The following is a 15,079-nucleotide window of genomic DNA, read 5'->3' on the forward strand; positions in this document are numbered from 1 at the left end:
AGTATCCGGCGGTGGGGTCAGCTTCGCTTTTCTGTCATTTTATATAATCAAACATAAGGACTTGATCACAGATCTCTTTAGTCACCTCCGGAGCTGCATTCAAATCGGTTTCAATCAGTCAACACCTTGCCGGCAGAAACGCTGCGGTTATTTTACCTTGTTGAGTTTTGGGTGATAAAGTTTTGGCAAACTACTGTAACTGTTCTAAATTTTGTTCTCTAATTTCTAAATGAGAAATTAAAAAAAAAACCGATGTGAATTTGTATAGGGGGTGAGCACAGGCACTGAACCACCGAAGTGTAACAGCCGGATCTGAACTCGAGGGCCAACAATAATGCAACAAAATCTATGATGAGGTCTTGTCTTGTAGGATTTATTCTTTTACATATTTTTTTGTCTTTTTCCATATGTATTAAAATTGGTGAAATTTTCCATATATCTAATAACGACAGATTTAATTAAATTCTGTCTTCCCTCCCCCCCGCAGTTTGCACCGGAAAATACCAAAATGTCCTTTGAAAAAACAATAGAATATGAAGGCGATGGTCTGGAGAGCGACGTCACCATCAGGTAATGTGTGTTCCGTGTCGTCCTCCGTAGATCCTCGTATTGTCAGTGGAAACCTCATTGCACCAAAAACTTAGAAGCTCTATACACAATGGCGGACGTGGTCTCATTTACTCGCATGTCCGTTTCGCTGCTGTGCCCACTTCTGCACAGTCGCAGAGATAATTCAGCCTCCGTCTGTACATTGCACATTTGGGGTCTGCACACGAGGGGGTGAATCATATGATTGCTTCTATGTTAATTTGTGCAGATATGACCATGGTTACACCTGCTATACGTGGGGAACAGGGGGCTTTGAGATAAATCTTTGGGGTCAACAATGAAACGGGTAAGAGTCTCCTATCACCAAAAAATCTATTTATGGCAATTTTTAAAGGCATTTTTCCTAAAACCTTCCGCCATGTAACGCCTCAGTCAATAAAGACCAGGACACCTAAGGAGTTTGTCACAAGTGCCAATGGGGTAAGTCCCCCATTCTGCAAACCCCCTAAACAAAATACAAACTTAGCTCCTTTAAACTAATATACAAGGCTAGATCAGAAACTCTAAAAATACAAATTTTCAAACCAGACCCCTTAGATAAGACAGACCCCAGACCACAACCTAAAATAATATAGACCAGACCAGACCCTAAAATAAATACAAACCACAGACGAGACCCTTTAAAACAAATACAGACACCAGACCAGAACAGACCCCATAAGCTAATATAGAACCCTACATCAGATATTCCAAAAAAAATTCAGACCCTCAGACCAGATTCCCTAGCCTAGACTATTACAGACCACAGACCCCCTAAACAAATACAGACCCCAGACCAGAGCCCCTAAACTAACAGATAATTAATAAACAACTGAGTCCTCTTACCTTATCCTAACAGCTGCAGTCCATTAGCTAGTATAGCCTTCTGAGAATATACATAGTAAATATTGAGTTCAGAACCACTAAAGGTACCTTCACACATAACGATATCGTTAAGGATATCGTTGCAACGTCACGCTTTTTGTGACGAAGCAACGATCCCGCTAATGATCTCATTATGTGTGACAGCGACCAACGATCAGGCCCCTGCTGGGAGATCGTTGGTCGCTGGGGAATGATCAGGACCTTTTTTTGGTCGCTGATCACCCGCTGTCATCGCTGGATCTGCGTGTGTGACGCCGATCCAGCGATGTGTTCACTTGTAACCAGGGTAAATATCGGGTTACTAAGCGCAGGGCCGCGCTTAGTAACCCGATATTTACCCTGGTTACCATTGTAAAAGTTAAAAAAAAAACAGTACATACTCACATTCCGATGTCTGTCACGTCCCCCGCTGTCAGCTTCCCTGCACTGACTGTCAGCGCCGGCCGTAAAGCACAGCGGTGACGTCACCGCTGTGCTCTGCTTTACCCTGGTAACCAGGGTAAATATCGGGTTACTAGGCGCGGCCCTTCACTTAGTAACCCGATGTTTACCCTGGTTACCCGGGGACTTTGGCATCGTTGAAGACAGTTTCAACGATGCCGAAGTCGTTCCCCTGATCGTTGGTCGCTGGAGAGCGGTCTGTGTGACAGCTCCCCAGCGACCACACAACGACTTACCAACGATCATGGCCAGGTCGTATCGCTGGTCGTGATCGTTGGTAAGTCGTTTAGTGTAACGGTACCTTAAAGCTAAGTAAGATTAACACATAGCCTCTCCGACGTGTTTCGCCTAAACAGGCTTCATCAGTGGGCTGAGAAATGGCAAAACATGTTGGGAAGGCTATGAGTTAATTAGCCTTAGTCATTCTGTACTCAATATTTACTATATTTATTCTCAGAAGGCTATACTAGCTAATGGACTGCGGTCATTAATCTTCGTAGGAGGATTGATAGCCGATAGGATAGCGCTACCTAATATAGGAATCTAACAGAATTTATTATACACTAATACCATTTTAGTGATCACCATGTTTATTAAATACATATCAATAAAAGTCAAGTTTCAATCACAATATCCCTTAAATTGGGTCCATTTACCCTCTGGGTAATTTGTTAATATGACCTAAACTAAAAGAAACTCCCAGACCAAGCCCTTTATATTAATAAGGAATTCACACCAGACCCATTAAAAAAGGCAGACCATACCCCCAAAATAAATACAAAACTCAGACAATACCCCCCCCTCCCCGAACAAATACAGACCCCATATCAGACAGCATAGACTAATAAACTCCCAGGCCAGACCCCTATACTAAGGGTACCGTCACACTATACGATTTACCTACTATCACGACCAGCGATATGACCTGGCAGTGATCGTAGGTAAATCGTAGTGTGGTCGCTGGGGAGCTGTCACACAGACAGCTCTCCAGCGACCAACGATGCCGAGGTCCCTGGGTAACCAGGGTGAACATCGGGTAACTAAGCGCAGGACCGCGCTTAGTTACCCGATGTTTACCCTGGTTACAAGCGTTAAACTAAAAAAAAACAAACAGCACATACTTACATTCTGGTGTCCGTCAGGTCCCTTGCCGTCTGCTTCCCGCACTGTGACTGCCGGCCGTAAAGTGAAAGCAGAGCACAGCGGCTGTGCTTTCACTTTCACTTTACGGCCGGCAGTCACAGTGCGGGAAGCAGAGACGGCAAGGGACCTGACGGACACCAGAATGTAAGTATGTGCTGTTTGTTTTTTTTTAGTTTAACGCTTGTAACCAGGGTAAACATCGGGTAACTAAGCGCGGTCCTGCGCTTAGTTACCCGATGTTTACCCTGGTTACAAGCGAACGCATCGCTGGATCGCATCAGTGATCAGACCCCAGACCAGATCCTTTAAACTGATAAAACCCCAGATTAGATCCTATAAACTATTACACACCCCATATCAGAGCTCCTAAACTAATATAAACTCCCAGACCAAACCCTTTAAACTAATAAGGAATCCACACCACACCCCTAAAATAATACAAACCAGATCCCTGAAACTAATATAGACCCATGACAAGTTATTAAAATCTTTATGCCGAAATACTGCCATACAAAGCCAAATAAAACCTCCATACAATGCCTATACCGTACTGCCATAGAACGCTAAATAAAGCCTCCACATAGCGTACATATGATGCTACCATGTAAACTACCATGTAACACTGCCAAATATTTCCCACAAAATACCTGCAAAAATAAACTTGCACTTCAGAGTCCAAATAACACCGCCATACAGTACCCATGTATTAAAGGGGTAAAGTGTTGTACCCATCTTAAACATTTATTACATATCAACAGAATATGCCATCAATGCCTGATAGTTGCAATAGCCGCCTCATATCACTAGAACAGTTGCAATCCTGTCCTGTGTCTTCCAGGGGTTTGGAAGAAAGAGATGGCGGTATTATGGTGAATGGAGTCAACAGGGAGATTGTTACATTAGATGTCTGGGGAGATAAAAGCTTTACACAGTGGCGTCTACAGATCTGTGGACCCGATTACTCGCGGGGTAGGATTTATCTGTAAATGAACTGATGGGAAAGGGTCCAGTGAGTAATTCCCCGGCCTGATAGCGGAGACGCCGCGCCCCTCTACAGCGCCACAATCTCCATGTGAGTAACGAGAAGAAAGAGCAGCGACAACTTGAGAGCAAAATGGCCTCAGTGACCCCCGCCCCCCATACGGATTATCTATGATACACATATCTCTGTCTGGAGGAAGAATCTGTGAAGAAAGTAGGAAATTGTATACATGTAAGAAAATCAGCTATAACTATGTCCTCACATATTCATGTCCATAGGGGGCAACATTATAGTAGTTATTATTATTATTATTATTTATATAGCACCATTGATTCCATGGTGCTGTACATGAGAAAGGGGTTACATACAGGGTTATAGATATCGTTTACAGTAAACAAACTAACAATGATGGACTGGTACAGAGGGGAGAGGACCCTGCCCTTGTAGACTTACATTCTATGGGATAGTGGGGAAGAGGCAGAAGGTAGGGGTGAGGCAGCTCAGGTGGTGGTGAGACGGCAGCTCTTATGGTGGTGAGACGGCAGCTCTGGTGGTGGTGAGGCAGCAGCTCTGGTGGTGGTGAGGCGGCAGCTCAGATGGTGGTGAGGCGGCACCTCAGGTGGTGGTGAGGCGGCAGCTCAGATGGTGGTGAGGCGGCACCTCAGATGGTGGTGAGGCGGCAGCTCAGATGGTGGTGAGGCGGCAGCTCAGATGGTGGTGAGGCGGCACCTCAGATGGTGGTGAGACAGCAGCTCTGATGGTGGTGAGACGGCAGCTCGGGTGGTGGTGAGGTGGCAGCTCAGGTGGTGGTGAGGCGGCAGCTCTGGTGGTGGTGAGGCGGCAGCTCAGGTGGTGGTGAGGCAGCAGCTCTGGTGGTGGTGAGGCAGCAGCTCTGGTGGTGGTGAGGCAGCAGCTCTGGTGGTGGTGAGGCGGCAGCTCTGGTGGTGGTGAGGCGGCAGCTCAGATGGTGGTGAGGCGGCACCTCAGGTGGTGGTGAGGCGGCACCTCAGGTGGTGGTGAGCCGGCAGCTCAGGTGGTGGTGAGGCGGCACCTCAGATGGTGGTGAGGCGGCAGCTCAGATGGTGGTGAGGCGGCACCTCAGATGGTGGTGAGGCGGCAGCTCAGGTGGTGGTGAGACGGAAGCTCTGATGGTGGTGAGACGGCAGCTCGGGTGGTGAGGCGGCAGCTCAGGTGGTGGTGAGGCGGCAGCTCTGGTGGTGGTGAGGCGGCAGCTCAGGTGGTGGTGAGGCAGCAGCTCTGGTGGTGGTGAGGCAGCAGCTCTGGTGGTGGTGAGGCAGCAGCTCTGGTGGTGGTGATGCAGCAGCTCTGGTGGTGGTGAGGCAGCAGCTCTGGTGGTGGTGAGGCGGCAGCTCAGGTGGTGGTGAGGTGGCAGCTCAGGTGGTGGTGAGGCGGCAGCTCGGGTGGTGGTGAGGCAGTAGAATTGTTATTGCAGGCTGTAGACTTTCCTGAAGAGATGGGTTTTCAGGTTCTGTCTGAAGGATCTGAGAGTGGTGGATAATCAGACGTGTTGAGGCGTGGAATTCCAGAGGAAGGTGGATATTCGGGAGAAATCTTGGAGGCGGTTGGGTGAGGAACGAATAAGTGTGGAGGAGAGAAGGAGGTCTTGGGAGGATCGAAGATTACGTGAGGGAAGATATTGGGAGATTAGTTCAGAGATATAGGGAGGAGACAGGTTATGGATGGCTTTGTAGATCAGTGTTAGTAGTTTGAACTGCATTCGTTGGGGAATTGGGATAGGGAGCAGTATTATAGTAGTTATATTCTTGTACATAGGGGCAGTATTATAGTAGTTATATTCTTCTACATAGGGGCAGTATTATAGTAGTTATATTCTTGTACATAGGGGCAGTATTATAGTAGTTATATTCTTGTACACAGGGGCAGTATTATAGTAGTTATATTCTTATACATAGGAGCAGTATTATAGTAGTTATATTCTTGTACATAGGGGTAGTATTATAGTAGTTATATTCTTGTACATAGGAGCAGTATTATAGTAGTTATATTCTTATACATAGGAGCAGTATTATAGTAGTTATATTCTTGTACATAGGGGTAGTATTATAGTAGTTATATTCTTGTACATAGGAGCAGTATTATAGTAGTTATATTCTTGTACATAGGAGCAGTATTATAGTAGTTATATTCTTGTACATAGGAGCAGTATTATAGTAGTTATATTCTTGTACATAGGAGCAGTATTATAGTAGTTATATTCTTGTACATAGAGGCAGTATTATAGTAGTTATATTCTTGTACATAGGAGCAGTATTACAGTAGTTATATTCTTGTACATAGGAGCAGTATTATAGTAGTTATATTCTTGTACATAGGAGCAGTATTATAGTAGTTATATTCTTGTACATAGGGGCAGTATTATAGTAGTTATATTCTTGTACATAGAGGCAGTATTATAGTAGTTATATTCTTGTACATAGGAGCAGTATTACAGTAGTTATATTCTTGTACATAGGAGCAGTATTATAGTAGTTATATTCTTGTACATAGGAGCAGTATTATAGTAGTTATATTCTTGTACATAGGGGCAGTATTATAGTAGTTATATTCTTGTACATAGAGGCAGTATTATAGTAGTTATATTCTTGTACATAGGAGCAGTATTACAGTAGTTATATTCTTGTACATAGGAGCAGTATTATAGTAGTTATATTCTTGTACATAGGAGCAGTATTATAGTAGTTATATTCTTGTACATAGGGGCTGTATTATAGTAGTTATACTCTTGTACATAGGGGCAGTATTATAGTAGTTATATTCTTGTACATAGGAGCAGTATTATAGTAGTTATATTCTTGTACATAGGAGCAGTATTATAGTAAAAATATATATAGCACGTCACTCTGTAACAAGAAGGTGCTCGGAGAGGGATACCACCCCCTTAATAAGTATAATTCAAAAAATTCCGGCACTCATAAAGTATGCAAATAAGATTTATTCAAATGCAATCCCACTTTATGTAACGTTTCGGTCTGAAACTTAGACCTTCTTCAGACTAGGATTGAAAAAACAAAACAAAAAATGAGATCAAAACAATATATACATATACGCCTAAAATTTGATAGAAATATTCATCTCTGTATATACAACGTACAAAAATACATACAAAACAGAGGGGCGTAAGTTAGAGAGATATATATACACATTTTATACATAGCATATAGCATAGTATGGTATTACAAGAAAAATAGTATAAAGGGTCACGTCCATCAATTGAATAAGAAAAGCACTTCTAGGTTCCGAGGGATATATCTAGATGTATATCTAGATGTAAACTAGTACACAGTAATCAAAAAACAGCCGTGATTGATGCCAGCATAGAAATAACATAGAAGATACAACATTACACCTGTAGTGTGAACAGTATTTAAACAAATCCCAAAATTAAGCAATATAAGGTATCTCTAGTTCCATGGAGATAAAAATCAAAAAGCAAAAAGCCAAAAATGTGGCAGGGTTCTATGGAGAAAAAAATAAGAAAAAATAAAAAATAAAAAAGAAAAGAGAAAAATTGTAGGTAAAAAATGTGAGTACAAAAATTATGGCATGAGCTCAAAAGGGTAAGAAGTCTCATTTCCAAAACGGCATAACATCATAAAAGCCGCACAAAAAGAAAAGAAAAAACATCCTGAAGGATCAGAAGTGTGCATTAAGAAGGAGCTATATAAGTGCTTACCGGATTGCTGCAGCGTGGAAGGACTATAGAGTAGTCAGCGCAAGGGAAAAGGAAAAACTTCCTGTAGATAATAGCGCTGTACAGAGGCAAGTGAAAGAGGCTTAAATATAGTGGCCAATGGAGGAGTGCCGAAAAAACAATGATCTGCGCGCCTAAAACAGCGGAAGTGACGTGGATAGGTGCAAAAGTCCGATGATCTAATCTGCGCATGTCACGCTTGGTGCCTGTAATAACGTGGAACGCACAGATGGAGCGCAAACACCGTCCCTCCCAAAGAGCATAAGCAAGTGCGCCGGACGCATGTAGGTGGGTGGAGCCATACGGTGACGCGCAAGGAGATGTCTCATAGTGGAAACTGTGAAGACAAGCGCAGGTCCTAAACAGGAATGAACACAGAAATCCATAGCTAGAATAAGAAGACAAAAATAAGTAAATAAGTAACAACATACGAGATAAAACACAATGCTAGTAGAAAGGAAAACCAGAGTAACGTTAAAGGAAGAAGGTAAAAGTGTAAATAATATAAGACAAGAGAAGGGGAAAAGAAATAAGAATAAAAATGAAATGGGAGATGACAAGATGTAATACAAAAAATGAAAAAATGAAAAAATAAGAAATAAAGATAAAAAATAGAAAATCGAGATAAAAAATAAAAAATAAAAATAAAAATAAAATGAACATGAAAGTATAAGGTAAAAGTTAGTAGATCTCCATACCCTACTGATGAGATGATCAGTTGTGTAATTGTGTAAACTGTAAAAAAGAAAACATATATTAGAAGCAAATATTTAGATGCTCATAATGTCATACTCTCTATTTAACCCCTTGGGTTCCATACTCTGCAAGTAATGAATCCAAAATGCTTCCCTTAACTTGAGTCGTTTGACTCGGTTACCACCTCGTCTATTCGGAAAAATCTGTTCCAGTACTAGGAATCTAAGTTGAGCTATTGTGTGGCCTGCTTGATGGAAATGGTTAGGAACGGGGAGGTAAGTCTTCCCGCACCGTATGTCTGATTTATGTTGAGAGATACGATCTTTCACCGCCTGTGTGGTTTCACCCACATATATTTGGCCACAAGGACACTTTATTGCATAGACGACATATTGAGAATCACAAGTAAAAAAGCCCCGTATGGGTATGTCAGTACCAGTAAGCGGGTGAGAAATCCTTGGGCCTTTGTATATACAGAGATGAATATTTCTATCAAATTTTAGGCGTATATGTATATATTGTTTTGATCTCATTTTTTGTTTTGTTTTTTCAATCCTAGTCTGAAGAAGGTCTAACTAGCAGTATTATAGTAGTTATACTCTTGTACATAGGGGCAGTATTATAGTAGTTATATTCTTGCACATAGGAGCAATATTATAGTAATTATATTCTTGTACATAGGGGCAGCATCATAGTAGTATTATTCTATTAGTATTGTGATAATGTGTGCAAACTGTGAAGCGCTGCGGAATATGTTAGCGCTATATAAAAATAAAGATTATTATTATTATTATTCTTGTACATAGGCAGTATGATTGCAGGAATATGTTGTCACGGGGTCCTTCTCTGGTACCACACAATCAACAGAGCTAGAGTATAGTAAACAATTCCAAGACCTTTAAAAGTATGAAAGGTCCTTATACGATCCACCACACAAAGGATAAAATAGTCCAGAACACGAATGCAGTTCAGTAACAGGATAAAAGTCCAACAATCCAGCAGACAGAGGATAGCATTGTCCATATACTCGTCTTTCTCTCTGAGATGCTGTGAACACATCATCATTCCACACATTCCATCTGTGTCTCACCTCCCTGATATTTACAAGTCCCCCTCCTCATTCACAGGTCAGGGGGGAAGGTCTCAGGGGCTCATTGTTTCAACAAGCTAGTTCAATATGTCATTAGCATATTAGCAAACAGTACTGTACTGTGGGGGCTGATATCAGATGGCAGCAACAGCCATTCATCAATTAGCAAATAACTCCTTCTACAAGAGAACACCATGAAAATAAGTAAAATAGAAATATACACAAAAATGATACCCACATAGCATATCACACCATCACAATGTCCTTACTAAGGTCTGGATGTAGATTCGGGCACTGAGCTGATTTACGCCACATTCCTAATTCAAGATCATAACAAGTCCGTCATGGTCACTGTATAATTGGTCGGTTCTGTGCTGCCCTTGTAGCTTTCGTCCGTTGCTCAGTGCATATGGTCGGCGACTAATCCCATAGTTACGGCTAAGCAGTGTAACGTTCTTACCTTCCAGTTCCGACGGCGTTCCTTTCCTAATGCACGACAGCACTTTAAAGAGAACAACAAATGTGGACGTTGTGTTTCCCAACTTGACTAAAATCAATGCTGCCTTCTTACCTTGGGATATGCTGGAGAATCTAAATGCTGGGAAGTGGTTCATACAGGTAATGGCAATGTCCTGTGTACATACAGCAGTGCCAGGCTCATTTAAAGGGTAATATGATAAATTATGATTCAAGGTGTTGTTGAAAATTTTGCTGATGTTTCTTTTTTTTCTGCAACTCAATTTCAGCTTTGTTGTATAGACTAGGACAGATTGAGCAGAGTCATCTCATAGTCTTCAGAGGGTGGGAAATGTAAGAGGGAATTTCCATCTCAGACTTTTATGTGATACTAGATGGTGGCCCGATTCTAACGCATCGGGTATTCTAGAATATGTATGTATGTATGTATGTCGCGCTGTGAGTGGGGGTTAAATTCCGCGCCAATATCGCTCATTGGTCGCGTCCGGCTGGCCGATCAGCGAAGCGCGGTTCAAATCTGGCGCCAATTCGCGGCCGGACTGCGTCTGTCGCTGATTGGTCGCGGCCGGTCTAGCACAACCAATGACCAAAGCGGTGTTTAAATACCGCGCCAATATCGCTGATTGGTCGCGCACGGACGGCCGCGGCCAATCACTGAAGCGGTGTTTAAATCCCGTGCCAATATCGCTGATTGGTCGCGGCCAGCCGGGCTCGACCAACCAGCGAAGTGTGGTTTAAATCCCGCGTCAATTCGCGGCTGGACTGTGTCTGTCGCTGATTGGTCGCAGGATGTCGGGGGTTCGGGGAGCTGGATGTCGGGGGTTCAGGGTGCAGGCTATAGCACAGCCACGTAGTATATAGCACAGTCATGTAGTGTGTAGTATACAGCACAGCCACGTAGTATATAGCACAGTAATTTAGTATATAGCATAGCCATGTAGTATATAGCATAGCCACATTGTATATAGCAGCCACGTAGTATATAGCACAGCCACGTAGTATATAGCAGTCACATAGTATATAGCAGTCACATAGTATATAGCATAGCCACATAGTATATAGCAGCCACGTAGTATATAGCAGCTACGTAGTATAGCACAGCCACGTAGTATATAGCAGCCACATAGTATGTAGCAGCCACATAGTATATAGCACAGCCACGTAGTATATAGCAGCCATGTAGTATATAGCAGCCATGTAGTATATAGCAGCCACGTAGTATATAACACAGCCCACGCAGTAAATAGCACAGCCCACACAGTATATAACACAGCCCACGTAGTATATATCAGTCACGCAGTATTTAACACAGACCATGTAGTACACAGCAGTGTGGGCACCATATCTCTGTTAAAAAAAAGAATTAAAATAAAAAATAGTTATATACTCACCCTCCGGCGTCCACCGATGCACGTGAGCGGCGAGGCTGCCGCCATCTTCCGTTCCCAGTGATGCATTGCGAAATTACCCAGATGACTTAGCGGTCTCGCAGTCACCGCATTATGCCGCGGTGTAACGCAGTCGGTTTAACGGACTTCTAAAACACTATGTGGGTGGTGGTCGCTGACTGGGGGTTATGGAGGGGGCACTGACTGCAGGGGAGTAGGGAGCGGCCATTTCGCGGCTGGTCTGTGCCCGTCGCTAATTGGTTGCGGCCGCTAGCCGCTGCCAATCAGCGACTTTCCGTGACAGACAAATAGACGGAAGTGCCCCTTAGACGATTATATATATAGATCAGCAGGATATAAGTTTATGGATATAATATTGAGAACAGAGCTCCGTTGCACGCTGCTGTGATTGGGGAGGTGGCTGAGCATGCTCGGCTTTCTACATTAACTTCTATGAACTTTACGTGGGCTTTTAATCACAATGATTGTAATTTAAAGGAGAATTCCACTGGTCTTTGTCCTGACCCATCATGGTGACATATCAGGAGTTCATAATGGAGATTTTCTATTTTTCCTTTTATGCACTGTTTAATATAATGGTACTTTATTGCGAGATAGTAATATTTTATTTAAAGTTACCTTGGAGTAGTGAGTTTCCTTTAATACTCACCTTCTTAATCCCCAGAAACCACCATTTTCCTATATGGGATCCTTGTCTAATGAAGACCAGCAGACAGCCAGGAACCAGACCATTTACAAACTGGTAGATTTCCTAAAACTCGCCGACCGTGCCAATAAGACGGTTATCTTTGACCTCTATCGCCCTCCGCAGGATCATCCCTATCGAGAAACTTGGATTAACCGGACATTGGAAGTCATCAGTGAAGCTGCTATCGATCCAAAACTGGTACATAGATGTCAAAATGATTCTATATTGTATCATAGAGTACTAATATATCAGCTTAAAGGGATAGTGGCAATTATGCTGTAAAATACAAATGTTATAGAGCTTTTCTCATTGAATAAAATGATGTCCCTGCTGTTTATTTACTTTTTCTAAAGTTATACTCAATTTTTACCATTAGTTTAAGTATGAGGGCGCTGTTGTATTGGAATCTATGGAAAGTACTAGTAACTTATGGTGGTGAAAAGTGGTACTGCAGGAGGAGAAGTAAATTCCTGCAAGATTTATTGAAGCTTAGTAGATTTTATACAATAGCACAAAAAAAATAACATAAGAGTTGTTCATTGGCATAAAATCCTCCCCCCAAAACAGACAATTATATGTTTGTTTTTTAATAATTTTGGTAATTTTTTTCAAGTTTAGTTTTTGTTGATTTTATCCCAGTGCTTTTGTTGTGGCAGCCTGGGTGTCACGTTTTAGTACTTGTTGGTGGATTATAATATCAGAATAATCATGTGTCGGGTTTATGACAAGCTCTCCATGTTGGCACCCTTGAAATTTTTCCCAAAAATGAAATATTTTTCCCAGAAAATTATTGCAGTTACACATGTTTTGTTATACACAGGTTTATTTCCTTTGTGTGTTGGAACCACACAAAAAAAACAAAGAAAAAAGGCAAATTGGACATAATTTCATACAAAACCCCAAAAATGGGCCACACACAATTGTTGGCACCCTCAGGTTAATATTTGTTGGCACCCTTTGGAATAAATAACTTCACTCAATCGCTTCCACAAGCTTCTTACACTTGAGATTGTGAATATTTTTCAACAATTTTGGTTCTTAAGTCCTTAGATAGTTCTCTTCTTCTTCTCTTCCTGTTCTCCATGCTTAGTGCGTCACACACTGACGCACAATGCAAAGATTGCATCGCCTTCTCCCCTTTTTATCTGGTTTCAGGTGTGATTTTCATGTTGCCCACAACTGTTACTTGCCATAGGTGAGTTTGAACAAGCATCACATGCTCGAAACAAAGTTGATTAACCATAATTTTGGAAAGTAGCCAACAATTTTGGGGTTTTGTGTGAAATTATGTCCAATTTGCCTTTTTTCTTTGCTATTTTTGTGTTTTTCCAATACACGCAAAGGAAATAAACGTGTAACACAAAATGTGTAATTGCTATAATTTTCAAGGAGAAATACTTAATTATGTCGTGAACAGTTTCAAGAGTGCCAACACTTTTGGCCATGACTGTATTTTGACAGACGTAAGCGGGGTCGATACAATGGGAAGAGTCCAAAAGCGGGACTGCGTCCTCATTGGCCACCATCTGGCCCCACAGCCCGATCCTATGGTAGACAGTTTAGTATATGTGTACTCCTTGATGTCTGTCAAAGTGCCCGGATCACCTCTGACCTGTACCATGTCCTGATTATCATTTTTTTTTAGGTTTTATGGCTGGCGAACGACATGAGACACTTCGTACAGTCCGTGCACCCTGGTTTTCAGCAGACATTGGGCTTCAAAGCGAATGTCGAAGACCTTGTCAGCCATCACATCGTGAAGTTGAACCTTCCGTACAGCGAGATGTCCCAGCGAGACATCAGGTGGTTGCTACAGACCGCTCTTTATAACTTCTGCCTTATTACTCTATTCTTAAAGGGGATCTCCATTGTTAGGATGCACTGATTAGATAATGGAATGACAGCACTCCAGAAAGTTTGTCCTCCTCTCTGCTGTCAGCACAATGTTAATCTTGGTCCGATTGTCAATCTGGAAGCCAATGATAAACTGCCTAGCAACCAGTCTTTTATATGAGGTTGTCAAGCAGCACATCCCTAGCAACAAGTCTGTCCTAAGTCTTCACAAAAAAGTTGTGAGCAGAAAAGGGGCCATTAATTCTGTTCTATTCTCAAAGTGTCTGCTTGATGTCAGTAAATGGGAAGTGTTCAGGCAAGTGCCGAGGCCCACAGTGCTGGCAGATACAGTGCTGGCTGCGTTATGCAGCTGGCACCCAAGTTTAGCTCTTTAGATGCAGTTGTCAATCATGAAATGCAAAAAAAAACTTTTAAGAGGTTAGATATAGGGAGCGATGCCCCTTCTGATGCCTATTGGCCCCCTGAGTATGATTGCCGATGGCATTGTCATGGGGCTGGGAGACTTCTGATGTTTGTACACCTATACATCACAGCTTGTACAATATAGTAGTATATTTTACTCGCAATCAAGTTTACAGATTCAATTCCCTTAGAAAAATATCAAAAAATAAATAAAAAATATATTTAAAAAATAGAAAAGTTTACATCACCCTCTTTTCCCAGAACAAAATTAAAATAATAAACTGAATAAAAAAAAATATATAAAGATAAATATAAATGGTGGCGCAAAATGTAAGGAGAAGAGAGGGCTATCGATCCTTGCTGCAGTACCAAACCAACCTCCACACTTGGTTGGTAAATAAATAAATAACACAATAAAATGATGCACCTAAGTGCAAAAAGGTACGCGCTTGATAATAGCCAATAAAATGTTTACAACCAAAAAGTGGAATAACCCAAATGGATAGTGGAATAGAGCGTAGTTTCTCAGTATATACACCAGAAAAGTCCTTATTTGCGCCCGTGGTGGATAGGTAAAATTAAAACCTACCTACCTCCAATGGCAAGTCCGTGATGAGTGAGAAGTCCGTGATGGATGAGAAGACTACCGTGCTGCCGCTGTATTTTCAAGGAGCTCCAGGTGCAGAGCGCC

General features: G+C 42.1%; 1 protein-coding gene across 1 annotated transcript in view; it reads left to right on the plus strand.

Annotated features, from left to right (window-relative positions):
- The window catches only part of GDPD4 (glycerophosphodiester phosphodiesterase domain containing 4), a 94,616-nt gene that overhangs the window by 56,631 nt on the left and 22,906 nt on the right, over positions 1-15,079 (plus strand). Inside the window, exons 9-12 of the mRNA XM_069759368.1 lie at positions 488-570; positions 10,026-10,176; positions 12,109-12,330; positions 13,778-13,935. Of these exons, the coding sequence (XP_069615469.1) occupies positions 488-570; positions 10,026-10,176; positions 12,109-12,330; positions 13,778-13,935 (614 nt within the window). The remainder of the gene's footprint in view (positions 1-487; positions 571-10,025; positions 10,177-12,108; positions 12,331-13,777; positions 13,936-15,079) is intronic.

Source organism: Ranitomeya imitator, chromosome 3 (assembly GCF_032444005.1).
Source record: "Ranitomeya imitator isolate aRanImi1 chromosome 3, aRanImi1.pri, whole genome shotgun sequence".
NCBI lineage: Eukaryota > Metazoa > Chordata > Amphibia > Anura > Dendrobatidae > Ranitomeya > Ranitomeya imitator.